Here is a 26,791-nt window from a genome sequence, read left to right on the forward strand (position 1 = left end):
ACATTCTGCACAAAACTCCATACTCAAACAAATATTTAATCCTCCTGACTGGGACGTTTTCTCTATAATACCCATGGAGCTCTTCACCCTACGAATATTAGCACTATCATCCATAGGCTGCAGTAAGAGCAAAGTTGTTGTTTTTTGGCTGTTATTGTGTTATTAGGTATTGATAATGCACACCAGTACATCTCAGAATCATTAAAAAAAGCTGTCTGATACTCATTTCCTCAACTACTTACATCCACGTACATTTACATACAGTACCTAAATTAGCAATGATTTCATGTATTCATATTTAGTCCTTAATACAGCATATACCACCAACAGTTCCCTCCTACAGTATATCTTTTACATTTACGGTCTTGGTTAGCAGCTCAGTCATTGTAAATTGACCAAACTTTTTTTGTATCAAGAAATATAAAGTACTTGTAAGACTCTCATCATTTCAGCCACATTGATAACTATACCCCCTGCTACAAACCCAGTTGGAAATTCACTTCATATAAAATCTCTCCCCGGGAGTTCTTTCACCTGAAAAGATACTAGCTTTTCAGAAATGACAAGAGGCATTCACGTAAAGTGGCATTTATTGTCTGTTCATGGCAACATATCTAATCATTTTCCTTTCAGGTTAAAGTCCTAGTAATATCCAACATCAAATAATTTTCAAAATTGCTTTGTGTGTACAATATGCATTTAGTATGGTCTATGCTGTTTCTTCTAGGAGTTTAACATGAACATCCACTAAGTTTTTTTGTAACGTAATAAAGTCTTGTCTAGAGTTGTTTTGCAATGAATACAAAGGGCTGTGGGAAAGCATAGACTACATGAAAGAAGAAATTATTGGAAGATAAAATTGAAATAAATGAATGAAAAACCGATGGACATTAGGCAAGACAGAAAATAAAAAATTTAAATAGTACAAAGAGGAGCGATGACATGAAGGATTAGATGGAGGTAGACAACAAGAGACCTTGTCCAGCAAGCTTGCAAATATTGTATGAAATACTAGAATAGCACAGGTTCGTCTGGTGCAAGAAAATTTACTTGTTTGAGAGCACATATGTGACAAAGATGTTCTATATATTTACTATAAATAATACCGCACTCTCCTGGGTGCCAGGGTGCCACCGGGCCTGAGGTTGGCCAATCCTCACAATGTGATTTGAAAAAAAGTAATGATGGTCAAGGCACTCGAGTTCAATCCAGTTGGCAGATTTATTGCATATACACAGTTATATTCAAGTATAAATATTTGAACTCTCTGACTAACTGTTTATTCTTTTGGACCAAATAGTGCAGTACTCTCTAGATCTGCTGGTATAGAGGTTTAGACTATTTATGTTTAGGTTACTTAGATTCAGGACTCCACTAAATAAAATGTTTTAAAAAGAGGGGGAAATCCAGTCTTCTTGTTCAATCCAATTCTTCTCATGAAGAAGCATTGGGGTGAGAAGTACATTTAAAACAGTGCTTTCCTATGATAAGCATTTGAGGATGTTCAATGTCCCCATGCAATGCATGAGGACGTCGGTCTTAGCAGCAAACGACAGCCACTAGAGGTGTGTTTAGCCCTGCAATGAAATCATTGCCATACCTATATTGAGATTAAGTACCGGTAATCTGGGAGCCTATAATGGCCCTTTAAGTTTTATTTTTTATTATGTATAAACTTATATATATTCCTTTAACGAAAACAGATGAACTACTTATCAACTCCCCTGTGCTAAAGCTAAGATATAATTATGCTCTATTATGTTAGTGGGCTTTTAGCACAGGTTTTAAGAACACTGAATTGTGTTTCTGTTTCTTATTCATCCATTGTTTTTATTGTATCTGTTGGCAGTGCATCCTCCTACTTCTTTCCTCTTATCTACCAAATCCTGATTGCTACATTGAAATACTTGTTTTGCAGGTAGCTTTCTCTTATTCACTCCATGTGTCCTCTTCTACTCTTTTCACAGAATAATTATTTCACATATAGGATTTGTTCTCTCAGCTAAGAGAACTCTTTCAACATGTTAAGTAAATTTCTAGTCATCCCTACTGCCATACCAAAAAATTCCAGGGACAATTTGTGTCAAGTATGTTCTCTGTAAACACACACATACACACAATAACATTATTAGATAAACAACGACACACACAACAATAAACACATATTTCTAGCCACCTTCCAGTGGGTCCTGAGATGGGAACACTGGGTGCACCACCATTAGTACTGCCCTTGGCCCAGGACTCACTTGTGCTGGGACAGGAGCCCAAAACATGGGACTGGACTGTCCTGAAAAATGTGAGACAATTGGCAACCATGCACCTGCAGTACTCATAACTGTCCAAAAGCTGCACAACCGGGTAAATACTATGAGCGTTAGTGCAGGATGTGTGTGCGGTTACTCCAGATCTGCTTAATTACTAAGCTCAATGTTTATATTGCCTTGTATAGTATGGCAACATGTTCATTCTCTTTAGCGATTTATAGTCATTTTGAAACAGCCTATTTAAGAGTTTTAGTATCTACTACTTTTAATCATCATGTCTGCTTGGTTGACTTTGCAAGTTTAGTGGTACTCGTAAATTGTCACAGAAGGATCAACGCTGAATATGGTCACAGAAAGTAATATATTTAAAAGGCAGCACACCTACATGAGGAAAGGGGTTCCCTATAGATACCCCACAATTTGCAATAGAAAGGAAGAAAAGAAAACAAGGTTGCGCCTAGTGAAATGGAAAATACTAAAGATAAAAATAACAGAAGTAATATATACAATAAAACAAGTGTAGTCCAAATACAATGGTATATAAGAGCGTAATAAAATGTCTTGAAGGGAACAGCCAGACTGGATAAAATCAAAAGTTCTTGGAGGTAGAGTGCTTGTGATTCTAGAAGTACATGTAAAACATAAAAAAGAGAACTCCAATGGTAAAGTATATTATAGGATATATTTTAAAATCTATATAGAGTCTGTTCTACTCACATTTACCAGAGCTATATCCAGCTCTGGTGTGTAAAGCATGAAGTGGAATGATCTCCACTTCTAGGATGTATGTGGTAGGTAGGTTCTTCAGATTTTTGCAATGATAGAGGTTTCAAACCGGGAAGATAAAACATGGCAAATATAGTGCTCACTGTAGAAATAAAACTTTAAAATAATTCACAGTATAGGAGATGTACTCACATTTGTTTGAGCAGGCTTACTGCTCGATAAGTAGGGCGCTGGTGGTATTATCCCAACCTAGGATTCTTTAGTCCTCGTTTAAGATGGTAAATCAGGATGCCAAATTGAGAAGGTATTAAACATTTTTTTTATTGAAATGAATAAATAAAATGTATCTACAACGCGTTTTGCCTTTTAAGGCTTCTTCACCAGCGCCCTACTCATCGAGCCGTAAGCCTGCTCAAACAAATGTGAGTACATCACCTATACTGTGAATTATTTTAAAGTTTTATTTCTACAGTGAGCACTATATTTGCCATTTGTTATCTTCCCGGTTTGAAACCTCTATCATTGCAAAAATCTGAAGAACCTACCTACCACATACATCCTAGAAGTGGAGATCATTCCACTTCATGCTATACACTAGAGCTGGATATAGCTCTGGTAAATGTGAGTAGAACAGACTCTATATAGATTATAAAATATATCCTATAACATACTGTACCATTGGAGTTCTCTTTTTTATGTTTTACATGTACTTCTGGAATCACAAGCCCTCTACCTCCAAGAACTTTTTATTTTATCCAGTCTGGCTGTTCCCTTCAAGACTTTTTTTTATTAAACTCTTATAAACCATTGTATTTGGACTATACTTGTTTTATTGTATATATTACTTCTGTTATTTGTATCTGTAGTGGTGCTCGTACTCTAGTATGATTCTCTTGTTCAGCTAGCCTAGCTTATCTCTGAACCTCATTCTTCATTACTATCACTCATAGCCTGTTTCTGTGTTACACTTATTTTGCCTACCAGTTAGGTATAACTATCCAGCTTGTTTGTAACTATTATTTTCTGTAAAATGTGTGCAAACTCATTATATGATATGCCGCTGTAATAATATGTATGTCATTGAAAACTTGTTACTGCAATTGTGGAATTGCAATGATGCTTGTCCTCTTTTGCATGAAAAAAATAAAGATTGACAAAAAAAAAAAAGATTACAATCCAACATTTCACTTAAATAATTTATTTATGACATTTAAATTACATGCATCATTTTTTGTCTGCCACCTTTATAAATTTATATAGCAAGCCTCCCTTTGGCCTAATTACTCAATCATTCCTCCTAAACATATTGAGCAGTTAAAAAAACACCACTGCTTCACCTTTCTGTTAGGAAAAACTGATTTATTTTCTTTGTTTTCTTTGCAACTTACACAAGCCGTCAAGAAAGGGGAGAAATGAATAAGCATTTCTTACTTATATCATCACTCTATACAATTATCCTTCCAAAAGAGTATACAATTTATCCGTTAATGTAATGTTTGCCTATGTGTAACACACACTTGCATGCACACGTATGTAATGGACCAATAGTGATAACTAGCATTTTGCGGGGAGATGGGGCCTGACCGCAATGGAGGATAGACGTGTCTCGGACGAGCTCCTCCACACTCTCACTAAAAAAGGCTTTTTAACAGCCCGATTGCCCTAGACAGGGGCAGCACCAAGCGAGGTCTAGGCTGCCTGACCCACCTGAGATGTGGCAAGGTGGTCGGCGGCTCCCTGAAAATCTGCAAACCCCGTCGGGGCAAAAGTGGCCTACTACATGCCGGACAGAGACAGCGGCCAATATGCTGAACCAGCGTTGCACACAAAGCCTTCCCTCTATGCAGGTGCCCCGTTACCCCCCCTGGGACCGGCAGGGGTGATTCCGGTCCATCTTTGAAAAGCAATCCAAACTGGACAGGTCTGCGAGCTGAAGCAGCAAGCTTAAGACAGGTCGACCGAGGCCTAGCCAAAATGGCGGCGGCCACGCGGCCCCCAAGCCCCGACGCCGATAATATACTCACCCGGCTGGATCAGCACTTTCAAGACTTCTGGATAAAACTAGAGTGCATGATGTACCAACAAACCCCACCACAGCCATGTACTCACCCACACAGTGGCCCGCAACAGTCCGCAACTCCAGAGACTCCCACAAGGCGGCGGATCGGGGGGTCGCACCTACCCAAAGCGCAGAAAAGCGAGACCACAGCCACGGAGGTGCTTAAAGGACCACTCTAGGCACCCAGACCACTTCAGCTTAATTAAGTGGTCTGGGTGCCAGGTCCAGCAAGGGTTAACCCATTTTTTTAATAAACATAGCAGTTTCAGAGAAACTGCTATGTTTATAAATGGGTTAATACAGCCCTCAAATCCTCTAGTGGCTGTCTCACTGACAGCCGCTAGAGGCGCTTGCGTGATTCTCACTGTGAAAGCTCTTGCCACGTGTGCGCATTCAGCCGAATGGGAGGAGAGGAGGAGGATCGGAGGAGAAGAGCTCCCCGCCCAGCGCTGTCGAAAGGTAAGTTTTAACCCCTTTCCTCTCTCCAGAGCCCGGCGGGAGGGGGTCCCTGAGGGTGGGGGCACCCTCAGGGCACTATAGTGCCAGGAAAACGAGTATGTTTTTCTGGCACTATAGTGGTCCTCTAACCTTTCGACCCCGCCGGGAAACCGCGGGAATGCGTCCACAAGGACAAAAATCACCCAGGAGACAGAACATCTCAGCAGCGAAGGGCTCCCATGCAAAGCCCAGGCCCTCAAGACGGCCTCGCTTTAACTCATAAATGCAAACCCAGCAATGTGACTATCTATGCATAAACAAAGCTTAACTGTTAAAATGTTTTAATCGTTTATTTTATGTAAATGCCTCTCCAGAGACAACCTATTAATGTTAAGAAGGCAATGGGCCACGCGGAACTCTCTCTCAACAAGTCAGATAATTAACGCAGCTAATCCCTTCTCTATATGCTCTGACTACCACTACACTGCTAATAAACCTCCTCTATCTATAAAACAGAAGCAATGTAAAACTGCAGTACCTTACAGCAACGCAGTAATTTATCGTGTATGTTCTAGCGGGCATTATTTAGTTTGCCTATGTTTAGTTTTTGTCTCAGTCGGTAATACAACTGACTTTACCAGTATTATCTTTCCGCGCCATAAGCATAATTGATAGCCTATCTGATACTCATTAGGCTTAGCTTGTTCATTTATATAAAAATGTGCAAAAATACATGCCACTGGCACTACCTAACCTGCAAGCAACTGTATGATTACGCTGTTGTGCTTTGTCTTGACAAAGCTATGCACACACCTGCACAATAAAAATAAAGAATAAAAAAAAAAACTAGCATTTTGCGCCAATAGTCTTTGTAATCTTCTAACGCACCCAAAACATTTATTCATCTGCGTTAATCTCACCTGTAACTTTTGTGCAGCTCAACTACTTTGTCTTCCAGTTCTTTTGTCTGGTTTTGTGCAAAACGAAATTCGCTGACATAGTCACTGCCGTACTCCTCGGGATCATAGTCTCCCAGCTCTGACTGCACCGTGTACGAGCCAAGCAGTGCAAGGGTAACAAATGAACAGGGAAGGCGTCCATATATAATATCGTCCCGTAACTGCAAGCAGAGGTAATACCTGCATGGATAAAAATAGACAGTTTTCTTTTTGGACTAATGTCAAACTGTATCAATTGAGTTGCTCATTAAAAAAATATATACATAATTGAATTGCTGATTTAAAGGCAGCAATAGATTCTGTAATGTTGTAATTTTGTGAATTATTAATATACTGCAACACATGGTATAGAATTGATAAACATGTTCCGTACAGCAAGATAACAAAAGGTAAAGGGAACGGATAGTCAAGTAAACAATTTTTAGTTACAATGTGGTTGTGGATTTAGTCTTGAAGTGTATTTGTGATGAATGATGAATTAGAACAATTAATTCAAATTGAAATAGTCAAGAAATAGAAAGTACTATAGGAGGAAATTGCAGGAATGGTGGGGAGGAAATTGCAGGAATGGTGGGATATTGCAAGATATTGATTCATATATGTTCCCTGCACTGATGATCTACACTCAGAACTTTTTAATCTAGATGTTTTACATGAGCATTGTCATTTCCTGTTTTGTTTTTCCGTTTTCCTTTCTTTATGCCCATTGTATCTAAATGCTTATACTCCCTCATTGCCACTTGTTATTTATATTTATTATCCTTTTTTATTTTCCTTGCACTAGTTCTGCATGCCTCCATTTTGTTTTCCTCTTGTCCATACTGTCTGCAGTTTGCCTTTTTGTGGCATTCTATTGACTGACGGATTGTGGGAAAATATTAGCTCCACGCATTGCCAAATTTAATGTTCTACATAAAAAAAACAAAAAAAAAAAACTGTCTCTACTTTTTCTCATGTTTCAAAAGAAAACTAAGGTGAACAAAAAATAATTATAATAAAAGATAAAAAAAAGAATTAAAAAAAAAAAAATGCAAAGTGACTGCTGATTTTACCCTAAATGATGTTTGTATTTTAAACTTCAATTTTTCAGTATATGATTTTATGACACTTTTTTCTTTCATGTTTACTGATATGACAAATATTTAATTGGAAACATTATATGTCTATCCCAATACTTATTTTACTCATGAACTGTAATAATTGGTAAACATATGCAAGAAATTCATCTGTCTGCAACCCTTCACGTAAAGAAATTACATTACATAAAGTTCTGTTTAATAACATGTTATGTCCTTCTGTCTACTTTGCAAACAACCCTGGATTACAGCATACCAACAATTTTCTTAATATTTTATCTCTTCACTGGAATGAAGTGAATGCATTAGCAATGCCTCTAATGGTGTTTTAAAAAAAAAAAAAAAAAAACCTAGGACATACTTAAAAATGAGAGAAATCTCCATGTATCCTCAATATAACTTTAACACACGTGTTAGAAAAACTATTTTTTTTTTATTATTTATCTACAGAAGTCAACGCTAAAGTCTCTGGGATTATTTGTAGATAAATCATTTGAAAAGTTTAGCCAAAAATATTAAATCACTTGAAAAAGCTTATGCAAAAAAAAACAAAAATCACTGCTCAATAAAGGTTTATAAACCAACCTACATTTGCAACTCACATATGTGATGATGCATTAAGTATTTTAATTAATTATTAGCAGATTCTGCATTTCATTTATGTTTGCAAAGTAATTGAATGGCAAAGGTGAAAATGCCGAATACAGCTGTGCAAAGTCAAGTGTCTGTTTAATCTACCATACCTGCACCAAATAAATAGCTTTTCTACATACAAGAACAATTACCGAAGAAGCTCAGAGTGATCACTCATAGAGCTTATCTACTAAATCCCAGAACTGCAGCTGTGTGTGATTTACTATGCTTGTCAGGTGATATATGAACTAGGGAATCATTTCCCTCATTTTAACACCTATTTAACATAGTATAGTTATTCTTTATATGAATATGGACGTGATTTGGGCTATATCGGCTTTACACAAGAAACAGCAATGTCAATGGATTCAAAGGCAGTGTCTTCAAAAGGACCAAATCAAAAAGGTTTAATTGCTCGTTGCTGAAAAATAAATTGCTGTTTTATTGTTAGCTGAGGATATTGGCAGTAATATTATGGCACTTAACTCATACACCACTTTTGATTTCATTAAGGAATTTTTATCATGAGGGAAATATAGTATATAAAAAAAATATGCGTAGATTGTGTAGGTTTAATAGGAGAAGCAAAGGAGACATCAGCCTCCAGATTTTGTGAGATGGTCGTGGCGGGGAGCAGAGGAGCACCTCTGTCCTTACAGGTGACTTTAAGAATGTGACAGTGATACGAAGAAATGCCCCAAAGATAATGGGAAATCTATGGGTTGTTTTTTATAAGTATAGGCACACAGGGCATACACTCACATACCTGCCCTCTCAGCTTAAAATGGCTACTCCAACCAATAAACAGTGTTTTAAGAAAATACTGGTTTTGGTTAGAATAAACCTTCCTAACTTGGTCCACCCTTACCAAAAAAATCACTTAAAGTTTAACTCTGTTCCAGTCCTGAGGTCAAGTTTGTCCTCCTGCCTGATATTCCTACGCTGATATCCCTTAGCCACCCTCTTGTTCCGGACTAGCTAATAACTGTTTCGTGACTCCGTCAGAGGTGGAGTCACACCTACACCAGCAGGGGGTTCATCTCCGTACAAGCAGCTGTACATACAGACACAGGCACCATGATCGCTTCAAATCAGTGTCTGGAGTCATCCTTTAATCTTAGATGAATTCCACCTATTTGAGTCTAAGTACATAGTACTTTGGTCCATAACCAATACCTTGCAGATCACTGAACTTCTACTTCATGCCAGGTTACCAGAGAAATAATTGATTCTGTTTTTGTAGATTTTCTTTGTATAACTACACTGATGCGACTAAAGTAAGTCTCCTGCATCATAATACCAATCTTGTGTATTATACAAAAGACAAAAAGTAACCAGCACTCACTCACAGAACCAAGGGAGATTCTCTCCTCCAATTAAATTCTCTCCTCCAACCTAATTTGGATAACACATTAGGGGAGATGTTTGAGAAATTGTAGCCGATATTCTGAAAAAATTGTTAAATCCCAATTGAAATCTGTAAAACTAATGGATTTAAAATAAAACAACTGAAGAAAAGGGTTTTTTTTTTTTCCATCCAATTTAGCCTCCACAATATACAAATTATATATTCTATTATTACACTTGCCAATCCTTAAAAATATCTAACCCTCATATTGAGGGGTTTCAAAGGCCAACTAAAATTGCTTCTAAGAAAGGCAAATCCATTAAGGATAGAATAGTTAGGTCAAAAATGCTTGAAGCTATAAAAAAAACAAAGTTTTTTTCCAGGATGCCCAAAACTGGTACTTAAAGGACCACTCTAGGCACCCAGACCACTTCAGCTTAATGAAGTGGTTTGGGTGCCAGGTCCAGCTAGGGTTAACCATTTTTTTTATAAACATAGCAGTTTCAGAGAAACTGCTATGTTTATAAATGGGTTAATCCAGCCCTCAAATCCTCTAGTGGCTGTCTCACTGACAGCCGCTAGAGGCGCTTGCGTGATTCTCACTGTGAAAATCACAGTGAGAGCACGCAAGAGTCCATAGGAAAGCATTGTAAATGCTTTCCTATGCGACCGGCTGAATGCGCGCGCAGCTCTTGCCGCGCGTGCGCATTCAGCCGACGGGGCGGAACGGAGGAGGATCGGAGGCAGAGAGCTCCCCGCCCAGCGCTGGAAAAAGGTAAGTTTTACCCCTTTTCCCCTTTCCAGAGCCGGGCGGGAGGTGCACCCTGAGGGTGGGGGCACCCTCAGGGCACTCTAGTGCCAGGAAAACGAGTATGCTTTCCTGGCACTAGAGTGGTCCTTTAATCACTTCTGGGGTGTATATCCTTTAATATTTTATTAGAGAAATCTTTCTTTACCTATCGAAACACAAATAGAAAATATAAATAAAGGGATTTTTCACTTGTGACTTTTCCTTTCTTGTCTACCAATTAAAATGCCCATATGGCAATGAATGTAGGTTAAACTACACAGAGAGTAAAGGACAGAGTCTCCAAGCATTGTTTTACCATGAGAACGAACAAACTGGAACTCCCAGTCCCCAAACATTTATCATGGGATAGGGGTAACAGGCTGAAATTGTTAAAACAAAAAGCTTTATTGGATTAAGGAATCGGATGGCTTGGAACCAAAAGGCATTCGTAGAGATTGTGATCTGTTTTTGTAAACATCGATATTGTTTTTCTAAATAACATTGAAATCATGATTCCTTTTATTACTTTCAGATCTATATAAGGTGTATATATGGCAGTGCTAGACCTGTCCAGATGGTAACGTAGTACAGTATTGTGTATATATATATTATGTATTATATTTTAAAGCTTTTGTAAAATAGAAGCCTGTTAAAATTGTATAAATACATATACAGCTAATGAATATTTTTTTTTTGAAAGGATGTATACTGCTGCACACTGTGCAGCACTGACATTCAGTGTCTCCACCCCTCTGCATGGAGACTGAACTTTTCTCATAGAGATGCATTGATTCAAGGTGGCATATGGCTCGATTTCGAAGCACGCCCATAGGAAAGCATTGGATTGACTGAGAATGTAAATTCTGATTATCCCTATTTATTGCACTGTTGCTGTAATAGAATCAATCAGGGTGCTTATCACTGGAAAGCATAAATTCCTCTAAGTGAGGATAGATAAACAGATAAGTTGGTCTTGACTAGAATATACATTGTAACTGCGAAGACTGACAAGGAACCGTAATTAATACATTTACAAATACACTATTGTGCGAAAATATTTGAAACTTAAAAATGCATTCATATATAACAAATGTTCAAAAAACAGAAGGGTATGGGTCTGAAACCGTTATATATTTACAGATGACTGGTTTCTGCTTAGTTAAAGGGACACTATAGTCACCTGAACAACTTTAGCTTAATGAAGCAGTTTTGGTGTGTAGAACATGCCCCTGCAGCCTCACTGCTCAATCCTCTGCCATTTAGGAGTTAAATCCCTTTGTTTATGAACCCTAGTCACACCTCCCTGCATGTGACTTGCACAGCCTTCCATAAACACTTCCTGTAAAGAGAGCCCTATTTAGGCTTTCTTTATTGCAAGTTCTGTTTAATTAAGATTTTCTTATCCCCTGCTATGTTAATAGCTTGCTAGACCCTGCAAGAGCCTCCTGTATGTGATTAAAGTTAAATTTAAAGATTGAGATACAAGTATTTAAGGTAAATACATCTGTTTGAAAGTGAAACCAGTTTTGTTTTCATGCAGGCTCTGTCAATCATAGCCAGGGGAGGTGTGGCTAGGGCTGCATAAACAGAAACAAAGTGATTTAACTCCTAAATGACAGTGAATTGAGCAGTGAAATTGCAGGGGAATGATCTATACACTAAAACTGTTTTATTTAGCTAAAGTAATTTAGGTGACTATAGTGTTCCTTTAACCCCTTAAGGACCAAACTTCTGGAATAAAAGGGAATCATGACATGTCACACATGTCATGTGTCCTTAAGGGGTTAAATAAATTGAAACACTCTAGAACAGTGATTCACAACCAGGATGATTCAAGCCATTTTTTAAGTATGCCACAAACACATTGATTTCAAGGTTGCTATTGGTTGATTGCAGTATTGTTTTTATTTGTGTTGTTTAAAAAAAATATGTGTCAACATTAAAAGTGCAATGCCATTTGGCAACCAATTAGTGTATGTGTAAATCAATTGAGCTAGCATAGCACTCTAGTAAGATTCCAAGTGTACATATAAGTCACTGATGAATGTTAACATCACACCATTCAGATCTATTAATCAGTTTTACATTCAACTGTAACTGTAAGTCCTGTATAGGGAAGAATATGTGCTAAGAATAGGTTTAAATAGTATTACAGGATATTTAGACATTTACTTTTCATATACATTTAAATTGAAGATAAAATGAAAACACTGTAAATGTTAGTTTACATACATTATTGTGTACCCTGTTAGGGTGCTTGCAAATCTATGTATTGTTTATAAATAAGGGTGGCTGTATTTTTAAAATAAGACAATCACAAGCATTTTAATTACCTGGTTATGTCCTCTGATAGTTGTGAAGGATCAGGTGGGTAGAATTTCACATTAAATGAAAATTGCCAGGGACCATCTAAGAAGAGATACATATAAAATGCATGACAAGTTTGCAGAAAAAATAATAATAAATAATAATAAATGCGCACAAGACAAAACTTATCTTTAGTTATTGTTTTCCTGTATATTTGTAAAAATGTATTTAGAACATTTTATAAGATAATTCAGAATGATCGAACGCATGACAAATGACATACCTCTTTCAACATCAGATATGTAACACTACCACTAGATTGATGTCTGCAGTGTGAGACCATTTCAGCAAGGGATACATCTAATTTGAGAAACAGCAGGTTGTAAACCTACTTCCATCAAGAATACAGTGCAATATGCAAGGTCATTGCATTGCCCAGCAAAGCTGTAAAATTCACATGTGATTGAAAATTAAAGTGATGGGTGAGAATTCTGCTGGGAGATATCCATAGTGTGTTAGACGTTCAGACTTAGCTAAACATAAAGGCATGGTATGTCATTGGAAAAGTGGTAAACCGCGCCAAAAAAATTGTGTTACAATAATAAAATGATTAAATCATACATACATATAGATCTCGGTTAGTACAGCATGGAAAAACCTCAAAAGAGATAAGAACAATAAAACAATAGTGCAATATGTTCTAAATTATAAATGGTAAAGTCTGTAAAAAAAAAAAAATATATAGATGAAAGGCAAACTCACACTTTGCAGAGCTGCTAAGAGCTCTGCTGTATAGCGCCTGGACGGTACAATCCCCGTCGTAGGATATGTAGATGTTAGGATGTTAGAAAAGCTTTTCGCGTTTCGCCCGGGTTTGGGCTTTATCAAAACCCCTCAGCTGACTTTATCACACTTTTGATAAAGCCCAAACCCGGGCGAAACGCATCAAGGGAAGGACTAGAAGCTATTTTACATGTTTTAAAATATTTTTTGAGAACTAAAGTGAAGCTTTTTTTATCCAATCCTCTGGCTTTTACATATTTCCTGGTGCTGCTGGTTTCCTGATATATCCATATATCCTTTGGTGGGGATCATACCACCACAAGCTATCATCACCAGAGCAAGTTATTGCTCTGGACACTGTAAGTAGGATATCTACATTTTCTTTTCCAATTTTTGGTTTTGATATTGTACCATTGGTTTTTGTATTCTGTTTTTTTTCCCATACATATGGTTGCTGAGTTTGGACATCCTAACATCTACATATCCTAAGACGGGGATTGTACCATCCAGGCGCTATACAGCAGAGCTCTTAGCAGCTCTGCAAAGTGTGAGTTTGCCTTTCAGCTATAAATTTTTTTTTACAGATTTTACCATTTATAATTTAGAACATATTGCACTATTGTTTTATTGTTCTTATCTCTTTTGAGGTTTTTCCATGCTGTACTAACCGAGATCTATATGTATGTATGATATAATCATTTTATTATTGTAACAATAACACAATTTTTTGGCGCGGTTTACCACTTTTCCTATTTCCACATTTCTGTTCACTATATAGCAGGTATTGGGAGGTCCTGTTGGTTCACTGCTGCCTCACACACTTTTTGGTTTTATAGAGAGCGCCTAAACTTCTCTTTAATGGTATGTCATCGCACAAAATTGTAATTAGAAATTAAAATGCCCTTCCAGATGGAGGCGGAACAGAAAGAAAGCCAGGGAAGATACCTGTTCCTCAGGGGAACCATACACCAGACGAAATTTACCTTCGCAAATATTTACCTGCCGAACAAAGGACAGAAGATCTTCCTGAAAAAGGCACTGGAATCATTGGATCGCTTTGCAGAGGGCACGTTAGTACTGGGGGGGGACCTGAATGTCCCCTTGGTACCACAGATGGATACATCGTCTGGAACAACGACACTCCCAAGTCACATTATACGAGGCGTTAAAACCCTCCTCCATGAACACCAACTCATGGACTGTTGGCGCACACTAAACCACGACTCCAGAGACTACACGTACTATTCGACGGCGCATAAATCCTACTCACGGATAGATTACCTCTTTCTGCAACATAGAACACTGGACAACCTCCTCTCCGCTAGGATACCACCGATGACGTGGTCGGACCACGCACCGGTGCTCATTACCATCAAACACCCGAGACCTAACCAGAAGCAGTGGATATGGAGACTGAACGAAACGCTACTCGAACAACCCGCAATACAAGCCGACATCCTTGAGAACCTGTCGGAGTTCTTCCGGACAAATTCCACACGAGGATCTAACCCAACTATGGTGTGGGAATCCCATAAATGTCTGATCAGGGGCCTCCTGATCCAACACGGCGCACGCCAAAAAAAGCTCCGCGCACAAGAAATATCGGAACTCATCACAAAAGTAGCAGACCTGGAAAATGAACACAAAACAATGATGGATGATGAAACATACAAACGTCTGACGGCAGCTAGAGCGGATCTACAATCTAAACTCATGACTAAGATCCAATTCCAATCTAAGCTGGCCAGGAAATCATTTTACGAATACGGAAACAAGTGCAGCAAAATGCTCGCTAGAGCACTGAGAGCCAAACGACAAAAAAGCTGGATACACACCATTCAGTACGACAATGAAGCCCACCGGACCCCTAAGACAATAGCAGAAGCCTTTAGGAGATACTACGCCGCGCTATATCAACTACCACCAAAAGGAGGACACGAGGAAGGGGAGCCCCAGACCATAGGGGAGAGGCAGCGGGAATATGTGTCGCGCCACACTGTCTCCAAACTGACTGCGGAAGAGACAGATGCCCTAGAGGAGCCCATCACCATGGAGGAAATACTTGGGGCAATTAAGATCGCCAAAGCAGGGAAGAGTCCGGGCCCGGATGGATATACCGCCAAGTACTACAGGACATACGCACAAATCCTGGCACCACACCTCACGGCGGCACTCAACTCGATCAGAACAGGAGGCTACCTGGAACCAAACACACTCATGGCACACGTGGTGGTGCTGCCAAAGGAGGGGAAGGACGGGAAGGACTGTGCCAACTATAGACCGATCTCCCTGTTGAACGCCGATCTGAAACTTTTCACGAAGGTTCTGGCGCTCCGCATCCAGCCACATTTGCCGGTCCTGATACACCCGGACCAGGTAGGATTCGTGCGAAACCGAGAGGCACGAGACAACACGGTGAAAGTGATTAACCTGGTGCACGCAGCTCAACGGCGTACTGCCCCGGCGTTACTAATATCGACGGATGCGGAAAAGGCGTTCGACAGGGTAGATTGGTCCTTCCTCATGGAGACGCTGACGCAAGTGGGCTTCGGACCATATATGATGGCTTGGATCAGGGCTTTGTACAGGAACCCGGCGGCGCGGGTCCTGGTGAACGGCGTACTGTCCCAGCCTTTCGATATACGGAATGGGACGCGCCAGGGATGCCCCCTATCACCCCTGTTGTTCGTCCTCAGCTTGGAACCATTCTTAAATGCGATACGAGCCAACACGAAAATACGGGGCATAGAAGGGACATGGGGGGAAAGTAAAATATCGGCGTATGCCGATGACCTCCTATTCACGATTACGGAACCGCAGTCATCTCTTCAGGAGATTATGAAAGAATTTGGAATATACCGCAGTTACTCAAATTTGAACATAAATTACAGCAAATCTGAAATCCTGAACATAGGGTGTGACTCTTACACGGAAAGGAGGATCCGCTCAGCATTCCCCTTCCAATGGTGCACAGATGCCCTCGGATACCTGGGGGTACGCATACCAGAAAAACTATCCGACATATTCAAGCTCAACTTCATACCGCTCCTGGACAGGATCCTTAGGGACCTCCAACAATGGACACTTCCACATATCACATGGCTGGGGAGGATAAATGTACTGAAAATGAACGCCCTTCCGAGGCTCTTATACCTCCTACAAACACTACCGGTAGACGTCCCACGAGAGTTCTTAGACAAGGCTCGCAGAGCGTTTGTCCAGTACGTATGGGCAGGGAAGCAGGCGCGCCTGAACCATGGGATCCTGACACGTCCAAAGTTGAGGGGGGGGCTGGGACTGCCGGATCTGGCCAAATACCGGTGGGCGGTACATCTACAGAGGATAGTGGAGTGGACCCAGGCCCCACCAGGAAAGCTCTGGATAGCAATAGAGGGGAGCTTCTCATCAACCCCACTGACGGCGCTACCATGGGTGACGAAGGGGACGGAGGGAGTGATCCCGCGAGAACACCCAACTATTGTAGCCACGATAGCCATTTGGAGGAAGCTGGCCAAGAGGAAAAATCTGGCGCCGGAGATATCCCCACTGTACCCCATAGCGGGGAACCCGCTTTTCCCACCGGCAGAGTCACCGCAGTTTTTGACAGCGCTGGGACTTCCGACAAAGTGTAGAATACACCATGTAAACACGGACAGCGGATTGAAACCCCTAGCGGACTTGCCAGCCCCGGACCCTCAAGGATTCCTGACCCAATACCGATACCACCAACTGAAGAGTCTCATTAACTCCATCCCTAACCCAGGATCGGCAGCCAGGCCACTGACGGTCTATGAAACCATGTGCGACCAAGAGACCCTCCCGCCCCACTGCATCTCGGAACTATACCAAATGATACTCCCAGACAGAACAGACAATGCCTTACCATACTATACCAGATACTGGGAAAAGGACATAGGACACCCCCTGACGGAAGACCAATGGCAAAACGTATTTGAAAACACCCATAAATCTTCGATTAGTACGAAATATCAAGAGGCAGGGTACAAATTGCTGAGCCATTGGTATAGGACCCCCGAAAGACTCACAAGAGCGGGATGTCAATGTGAACCCGAATGCTGGAGATGTGGGAAGGAACTTGGCACTCAGTTCCACATATGGTGGCAATGCCAGAACATCCAGCCCTTCTGGGAACAGGTACACAGAGCCGTCATCCAGATAACGGAGGCGGACATTGACCTCAAACCCGAGGTATACTTACTACATATCACGGAACTACTGCCTACGAGGTATAAAAAAACAGTGATTCCGCACCTGATCAACGAGGCACGCAGCCTTATCCCCAACCATTGGAAAAAGACGACAATCCCAACTATGAGGGACTGGATAGGACGGGTGGAAGACATTCGAGAAATCGAGGAGCTCATCATGACAGAGACAGACAGGGCCCAAAAATACCACCAAATCTGGTACCACTGGACGAGATGGCTGGCGGGAGTGGACGGGACGGAGAGACGAGGACCCACGGGGGTGGACGCGGGGCGGCAGGGAAGGGGGGACCGCCCAACTCCCCTGCCTCTACCTGGGGCTTCCCGGCCTATGGGATCTCCCTCCTCCCCGGCCCTGGGGGCGCGGGGGGGGGGAGGAGGGCGGACGCTGAGATAAGATGGGACCCCCTGACTGGAACCCACCCAAAGGAGACAGAAAAGCACATACACCAACAGACAGACAACACAACAGCTACTACCAGACGGACGAAAAGACCAGAACATACACCCCACAGGAGGGGAGGGGGGGGGGGAAATCGGGAGACAACAAGGGGGGCGACGACCTGATAACCGGGGAAACTCTGCATAGCGCGAGAGAGACCGGGACAGACGGGAGAACAGGGGAAAAGTCGCCCAGATCCGCCCACAGAAAAATAAAGTGGATTAGCACACTCTAGAAAAAGGAGGCATAGGTTATAACTCACAGGTCAGATAGTATTTAAGTTAGCGTTATCGTTATAGACTACAAAGATGAACAGAAATAGAGGAGTAAAGGAAAGAATAGAAGATTAAACAGGTAGCTCACAAGCACACCTAGTGGAAACAAACAGAAATAACAGGGGCCAAAGGCCAACAGGGGGAGCAGAACCAAGGAACTCGGGCCGCTGGGCCGCACTCATAAATACAGAAAACAGTCCAGGGTCTAAGACAGGGGGGAGGGGAAGGGAGAGAAGGGAGAGAAACACATAAGACTCAAACTCACATCAGGAGAAGACCTGGATCAGTACTGGAGCGCAGATTTTACCTACGGGTAACCAGGGGTATAAGGGAACGAAGTGGCGAGAAGCACTCCCAAGGGCAATACAGCGACGCACATATTTACCTCTCATCACGAGAATCACTACCAAAGCAATGAAACACAACTGACTTAGGGCACACATAGCCCGTCCCACTAAAGAAATAAGAATATCCATAGAAAGCATGAGAAATAAACTAAAAGAGGCAAGCAACACTGTGGGCATACTTGTAATATTATGAGGGCCTGATACAATTTCACGATAAGATAACTAAACCTCACCGCATTAGGATAACACACAAGCATTACACGAGACCTGAGTAGATATATACCACGTTGATGATGTTAACGCTTGCTTCATTTTCGTTACATGTACCAATCACTGATTTTGGTTACCAGGCCCTGCGAGGCCACCTTGTTACTGTTGGTTACAGAGACCTGCGAGTCTCACATATGCTGAGACCATATGCTGTTACAAAACTCAATAAAGCATTTGAAATACTAAAAAAAAAAAGAAATTAAAATGATGGTTATTTGTAGAAAAGGTATGTATATCCAGTTCTGACCCAGAACCACCACAATGCATAGCAAAATATAACATATTGCTTTTGAGGAACATAAAGTTCATTGGGTACTTTCCTTTTAATTACACAAATGCTCACTGCACTGAATATTTATAAAGTAAGGCTAAACAGAATCCCAGTTCAAATCTCTGTTGGGCACAGACAAACATAAACATGTGTTAAATTAGGTATTATTTAGTGATACACAAACTTAATTGGCTAAATGTGTGTTACTTTTCTTGGCAGGTTAATGGTCCTTGAGGACCGAGTTGAACAGCTTAACTGAAAAAAACCCCAACTATTCTATAATTATGAAAAAGTGTTTAATTCTGCAAACAACTCTTTTTGTGATTCCACTTAGTGGATAAATAAATTCGACTTTGGAAGGAATAGATGATACTCGATATCTAACAAAACAATATAAACATTTGTTAATTTAGGTGTTATTTAGTTATACACGAACTTCATTGGCTAATTGTGTGTTACTATTTTTGACAGGTTAATTAATGGTGATTGAGGACCGAGTTGGACAGCTTAACTAAAAAAAAAAAAAAAAAAAACATTCTAAATTATGGAAAAGTGTTTTATCTTGTAAACAACTCTTCTTGTGATTCCATCTAGTGGAAAAATAAGTTTGACTTTGGAAGGAATAGATGACACTTGATAGCTCACAAAACATTGATATCCTTTTCTAATTATTCAATACATATGTAAAAATTCAGTTTGGGTGAGCCATTTAATCCACAAATAAAATCTGTGACTAAAATCAACATTTAATGGCTCTCCCCTAGCCATCAAGCATCTCTTTTTTTTTTTTTTTTTTTTGGTGCAATAGGCAGAATTCTGTATCCCATTAAACATGCAAATTGCAATCTGTAACAAAACTAATCACAACGTTTATTATCCATGTATTCATGTCACTGTCATGGCTTTTCGAGATGCAAAATGTATCACAACCATTTTTTGTAATCCCAATCATTTAATTCCAAAGTCTTCTCAAGGGCAGCCCTGATCTGAGACCTAGTAACCCCCCATTTTAATTTAAAAACACTGCCCACACACAGAACATGTACTTTGCTGTTAAAGGTGTAACTTCACATCAGGAAATATCATTAGGCAGCCCTTAACAAAAGTCCCTGGCTGGCTAATGTTTATTGTGTGCATATTCAGCATCTGTCTTCAGCATTCATGGCAACAGACAACCAATGTCTGCATGGCAACCCCCTTCAAGTCCTCCGAAATCCTAAAATTTTTCAAAACAGCCCCTCAGCTCGCTATATTCTACTCACTAAGTGAGTGAAATTATTTCTCTTTACTCTTCTGAAATGTTGGGAGATATTTATATTAAATACATGCCTCCTACTGACAAGGTGTTGTATGAGTGAAGGTTGAGTGGCCTTGGACAACCCATGATGGCTATTCACGGAATGCTGATGGGAAGGCTCTTTCTGAAGTCTGTTGAATGGAAACCATGTTGCTTGTCAGCCCTGGAGACTGGTGTTTAATGGTGGCTACCTGACAATGCATCTGTACCAGGTACTCTAAAACATTACTCTTATTACTAAACATTACACCATTGACCTGTTATTTGTGGATAAAGTTTTGCAACAGTAGCCTCTTTTTTTTCTATTCAACTACGTAAGACAGTTACCATTGTAAATTCAAATAGCTACATGCAACAGCTGCTTTATATTTGGATAATTTCACAGCAGCTTGAGATGTAACACAATGAACAGGCTACATACATTTCTCATTTTTTAAGTCACCTGCACATTTTTGTATCACTATTTCATTTAGTTTCACATTTTATCAGTTGTCTAACGTATATTGTTGAATCAAGATTTGAATAACGGAATTTATAATTAAATATTGAATATTAGTACATTTTAACCTTTCAATGGAGTTGTTACCTCTTACGTGGTTAAGCTTTTGGCGGTTAGAGAGTTACTATCCGTGTACTGCTGGTGCTTGGATCCTCGCTCTCTATATACCCGCTTTAAGTATTTTTTACTCTATAAATTGTGTTTATATTTTTTAAAATGTTGGCAACAGTTACTGCAAAATATTGTCATACTTGAGTTAAAACAGAAGTAGATTGAATTTTATAGCTACTCTAAGATGCTTTAACTGGGGCGCATAAACTTACATTGATCTTAGTTTACACCCTTCCGCAAGGAATGGCCGGTGTATATTCTTTTCATTCCTTCACACTGTGGGCTTGTAAAATAAATGAGGTCAAAGATTATAACTTCTGTGTGTTGCTACACAGTGTTTCGCCCTAAAAGCACAGGTTCCCACCAGACTGTCACTCTTATTACGAAAGGACTTGATATTACAGAGCTGGCAAAACTGTAGTATTATGTACGAACAATGCAAAAATAAATAAGCTTCCATAATTGTCTATGCTGCTTCTGGGATCAGTTTATGACTCTTGTAAATCAAAATAATAAACCTGCCTTGTGTTGTCCTTGCTTCAAGGCTAGGTGAAATAAATATAGTCATATTCTATAGCTTCATAGAGATGGGGGAAAAAAAAGCATTATTCATTTTGTGTCCAGCTATCAGCGAACAGGGTATTCTTTATTATCAGCATTACATTTATTTATAGAGGTAAGATTAACTAAAATAATAATACAATGTTCACAGTGGAATCTCTGCGCGCAGGTTAAGGCAACAACAGCAACAAACTGTCACTGTCCTCATGGTGACAAACTGTAAGTACTCTCAGGGACTGTAGGTAGAGAAGTGGTCAGAGGATTGGTCATTTCATTTTTGGTAACTTAATTGTCATGTGACAGTCACTATGTAACTAAATAGGTCATTTAAAAAAGACCAAATATTGTATGTAAACACATGTTAATCAATTTTAATGTAGTTTTTAGTTATGTTGGAATGTTTTTTTGTTTTTTTTTACAAGAAGCTTAAATATCCTCCTACATACCTAACATTCTGAGGTAATAGTAAGAGGGGAAAAAAAGAGAAGTAAATAAATAGAGACCGGGGCATCCAGGTCTCAAAGAGGGCTGTCGCTCCAAAAGAGAGGCATTTGGGAGGTATTAGGTAACAAGTACAAACTTGTTACCTAATACCTAATACATTTTCTTAGAAGTACAAACTGCCAGTTGGAAGGTATTAGCCGACAATTACACACTGCAAATTGGAAAGTATCAGGAGACAATTACAAAGTGCTAGTCTGGGAGGTATTAGGTGACAGTTACAAAGTGCTAGTCTGGGAGGTATTAGGTGGCAGTTACAAAGTGCTAGTTTGGGAGGTATTAGGTACCAATTACAAAGTGCTAGTTTGGAAGGTATTAGGTGGCAGTTACAAAGTGCTAGTTTGGGAGGTATTAGGTGGCAGTTAAAAAGTGCTAGTTTGGAAGGTATTAGGTTACAGTTACAAAGTGCTAGTCTGGGAGGTATTAGGTGACAGTTACAAAGTGCTAGTTTGGGAAGTATTATGGGGCAGTTATAAAGTGCCAGTGGGAAGGTGTTAGTTATTATTATTATTATTATTGCCATTTATATAGCACCAACAGATTCCGTAGCGCTTTACAATATTATGAGAGGGGATTTAACTATAAATAGGACAATTACAAATAAACTTACGGGAACAATAGGTTGAAGAGGACCCTGCTCAATCGAGCTTACATTCTATAGGAGGTGGGGTGTAAAACACATTAGGACAGGAGTAACAGTTATAAACTGCACGCTTGGTAGTTATTAAGTAGTAATTGCAATCTGCCGGTGAGAAACTTTGCATTAACCCTAAAGTCAAGTGTAAAAATGTAGGAACGCAAAATAATTTTCGTAGTTGAGAGAGTAAAGGGTAAAACGGATAGTTACATTGTAGAAGTGCTACAATACTAAAGAGATTATACGGGAAGTGAAAAAAGAGCAGGAAAAGATATAGAAATGGCGGCATTGGAGAACAGAGGAGGAAGATGCCACGTTTGCTTACGAATTCTAAGCCCTTCGAAGGCACTTCAGTTTCAAGATCCTTATCATTTTTATTATATGTAATACAAATTATATGTGGTGAGCAAAATGTTCAATTTAATAATAAAATCTTACAGTTATTTGGGTGGTTCCTGACTTCTGACTTACGTCAGTTAAACGTAGGCTATGACTATGAGAGAATACATGCCTATCCTCATATGAACGGATAAAAAGGGTCATAGTGTGTCCACTTTAACCTGGAAAACATTTAGACCATGGGTCGTCAACCTGGTCCCTACCGCCCACTAGTGGGCGTTTTAGGATTCCAGGTGGGCGGTAGGGATTTCCAGGTTTTGACGACCGGGCGGGTGCGAGCCGGCGGTACCCCTGCGACTGGGTATCGCCATGACCATATGCGGCCCCGGCGCGCGTGGCAAACCGCTGGGGCCGTATATGGAGGGGTCCATCGGGTGGCCCACGCTGTCAGGGCCACCCGATGGATGTGGATTGTGAGGGGGCCCGGTCAGCGCTGGGCGCTTTATCAGCGCAACCGGGCCCCCTGTGATGACATCACAGAGCTGGGAGGAAGTGACTGCACGTCACTCCTCCCAGCTAACACTGAGAGCCACGGGAAAGTCGCCCTCTTGCATCTAAAAGGTAGGAAACAGGAGGGTGACTTAAATATAATATGTATGTATGTCTTGTGTGTGTGTGTCTTATGTGTGTGCATGTCTGTGTGTGTCTGTATGTATGTGTGACTGTCTGTTGGTATGTGTGTCTTGTGTGTGTGAGTATGTGTGTCTGTCTGTGTTCCTGTATGTGTCTTTGTGTGTGTCTGTATGTGTGTCGTGTGTGTATGTGTCATGTGTGTGTGTGTGTCGTGTGTGTGTATATGTGTCTTTGTATGTGTCTTTGTATGTGTGTCTTTGTATGTGTGTCTGTATGTGTCTGTATGTGTGTGTGTCTGTATGTGTGTGTGCCTGTATGTGTGTGTGTGTGTGTATGTATGTGTCTGTATGTGTGTGTGTCTGTATGTGTGTGTGTCTTGTATGTGTGTGTGTCTTGTATGTGTGTGTGTCTTGTATGTGTGTGTGTCTTGTATGTGTGTGTGTCTTGTATGTGTGTGTGTCTGTATGTCGTGTGTCTGTATGTGTGCGTGTCTTGTATGTGTGTGTGTCTTGTATGTGTGTGTGTGTGTCTGTATGTGTGCCTGTCTGTTATAGTGGACTATAGTAAGTGGGCTACCTAGCTCAGCCTTCCTACTGGGCATTGCTACAAGGAAGGTTAAAAAAAAGAAAAAAGGAAAAAAAGGTGGGGAGGGGAATTGAGGAGGGAGAGGAGATGAGCTGACGCACAAATGAGAAATCATATTATGCGCAAACAGAGAAGTCGTCTGAATATCACTGAAAGAGACCTTCGTTTGTTCCTTACGAAAATCGAACCAGATATCAAATATTTAGTCTCGCAGCATCAACCTCAAGGATCTAATTAATCACTAGAAAAGGTAATTTCAATTTACTTTATTGTTTTCTCATTAAACTTTATAAAGTTTAAAAACCTTATAAACCTGCATTAAGTAGAAATAAAAAGATAAATGTACCTACATTTATTTTTTTTAAAACACCCTCCTTTCTAAAAAATATTCCGCATTTGCGCGAAAACTGGTGGGCGGTAAGGACATTTTTTCAACCAAAAAGATGCATTAGTGGGCAGTAGGTAGAAAAAGGTTGACTACCACTGATTTAGACAGGCAGAAAAATGATTCCATCAAACAATACTAACATTAGAAGGCAGCATATGTTTTCAACTGCCAAAACTCCATGTTTTAAAACATAGGTGAACGCTCCGCTGGTTATTGTCTCGGTAATGGAGTTCTGTGACAGTCAAGTATTTTGATTACTGGTAACTTGTACCTGTATTATTAAGACTGTCAGAGGGTAAATGGAGTCAGCTTGTCTGATAGAGACTTGCTAATAGATCAACAGTTCACAAACTGGGCTATTTACCAATAATGACCAGACTGAAAGTAGATACAAACTAATCTTCTAGCTTTGTAAATTTTAGACACCCTTTGACATGTAACTTTCAGCCAAGATTCAACCTTCGCACGATTTTTTGACTCATTCTAACACAGTTATCCAATTCAATTTTTTTATTGCACTGAAAAACAAAATACACTGCTGATTTTTCAGGTTTGTGTGTTTTTCAGCATTTTTTCCGCTGCAGGTGTTCTAGTAAAAGAATTGTTAAAAAAATATATATAGAAAACACTTTCTTAGCTATAATTCTGTAACAGAACTGATGAAAAATAACTACTGTTTTACAGACAGTTACAATTTCACTATAATACTAAAGGTGCTTCACTTTAAATCATAAACACAATATAGTTAAGGAAGGGTAATAACTGGTAAGCACAACTGCTAACATTATTACAGGAGCATTAAAAGCACCATAACCACTACAGTAAAGTGCAAAAGATGCTGTTCAATTGTTTTTAGGTTAATCTATTTGGGAGTGGTTTGACAATAAAAAAATGTATTTTCTGTATTTGCTACAATTACCGATCTTGGGTAGCATCTAAAATGAGCTTTCACCAAACTAGGAAGTGACTGCTACTCAGTAATGACTTTACGGGGCACGCATTCTGAGAGATCTAGATCAATTGTCAGCTTTCTATTGCAAAACATAGGCAGCATGTGAAATTGTGACATCATCCGCAGCAATATATTTCAAATGGAAAAAAAGTTAAAAAAAACTCACGTTTGGAGGAGAAAAAAAAAATAACTGACAGAGCATACAAATTTTTATTATTTAAAATAACATGCACATTTTTAACCCCTTAAGGACCAAACTGCTGGAAAAAAAAGGGAATCATGACATGTCACACATGTCTTGTGTCCTTAAGGGGTTAACCTACACCTTGCAGATACATTTAAAGGACCACTATAGGCACCCAGACCACGTCAGCTTAATGAAGTGGTCTGGGTGCCAGGTCCATCTAGGATTAACCCTGCCTGCTCTAACATAGCAGTTTCGAAGAAACTGCTATGTTTATACTAGGGTTAATCCAGCCTCTAGTGGCTGACTCATTGACAGCCGCTAGAGGCGCTTCCGCACTTCTCACTGTGATTTTCACAGTGTGAAGACGCCAGCGTCCATAGGAAAGCATTGAGAATGCTTTCCTATGGACTGGCTGAATGCGCGCGGCTCTTGCTCATGCGCATTCAGCTGATGATGACCGAAGGAGGAGGAGAGTCCCCAGCGCCGAGGGAGCCCGGTGCTGGAGAAAGGTGAGTGTTTAACCCCATTCCTCCCCCATCAGCTCGGTGGGGGCACCCTCAGGGCACTATAGTGCCAGGAAAACGAGTTTGTTTTCCTGGCACTATAGTGGTTCTTTAAATGTTATCAGTGCTTGGACTGTCTCTTTACTGAAAAGCAAACTACAATTACTGCATATCCTGACTAAACCTACTGCAGACTTTTCATGCACAATTAAAACATTCTCAAAGCGTTAAATTCTAGTTAAGCATACAGAACCTGTGTCACTTTTGGTTTGTTTCATTTTTCTGTCTAAAATATGTTCACAACCTGTTTTGTTTTTGCCTCCTATCTCCAATACATACTAGCCTGGTTTAATAAATAAAACATCATTTCATTGTCCTTTGTTT

General features: G+C 40.1%; 1 protein-coding gene across 23 annotated transcripts in view; it reads right to left on the reverse strand.

Moving 5' to 3' along the window:
* Positions 1–26,791, reverse strand: part of EPB41L3 (erythrocyte membrane protein band 4.1 like 3) — a 237,699-nt gene that overhangs the window by 50,398 nt on the left and 160,510 nt on the right. For all 23 annotated transcript variants that reach the window (XM_063451521.1, XM_063451527.1, XM_063451525.1 and 20 more), the window contains exons 6-7: positions 12,627–12,702; positions 6,408–6,626 (exon numbers count right to left, since the gene is read on the reverse strand). In XM_063451521.1, the coding sequence (XP_063307591.1) occupies positions 6,408–6,626; positions 12,627–12,702 (295 nt within the window). The remainder of the gene's footprint in view (positions 1–6,407; positions 6,627–12,626; positions 12,703–26,791) is intronic.

Source organism: Pelobates fuscus, chromosome 4 (assembly GCF_036172605.1).
Source record: "Pelobates fuscus isolate aPelFus1 chromosome 4, aPelFus1.pri, whole genome shotgun sequence".
NCBI classification, from domain to species: Eukaryota; Metazoa; Chordata; class Amphibia; order Anura; family Pelobatidae; genus Pelobates; species Pelobates fuscus.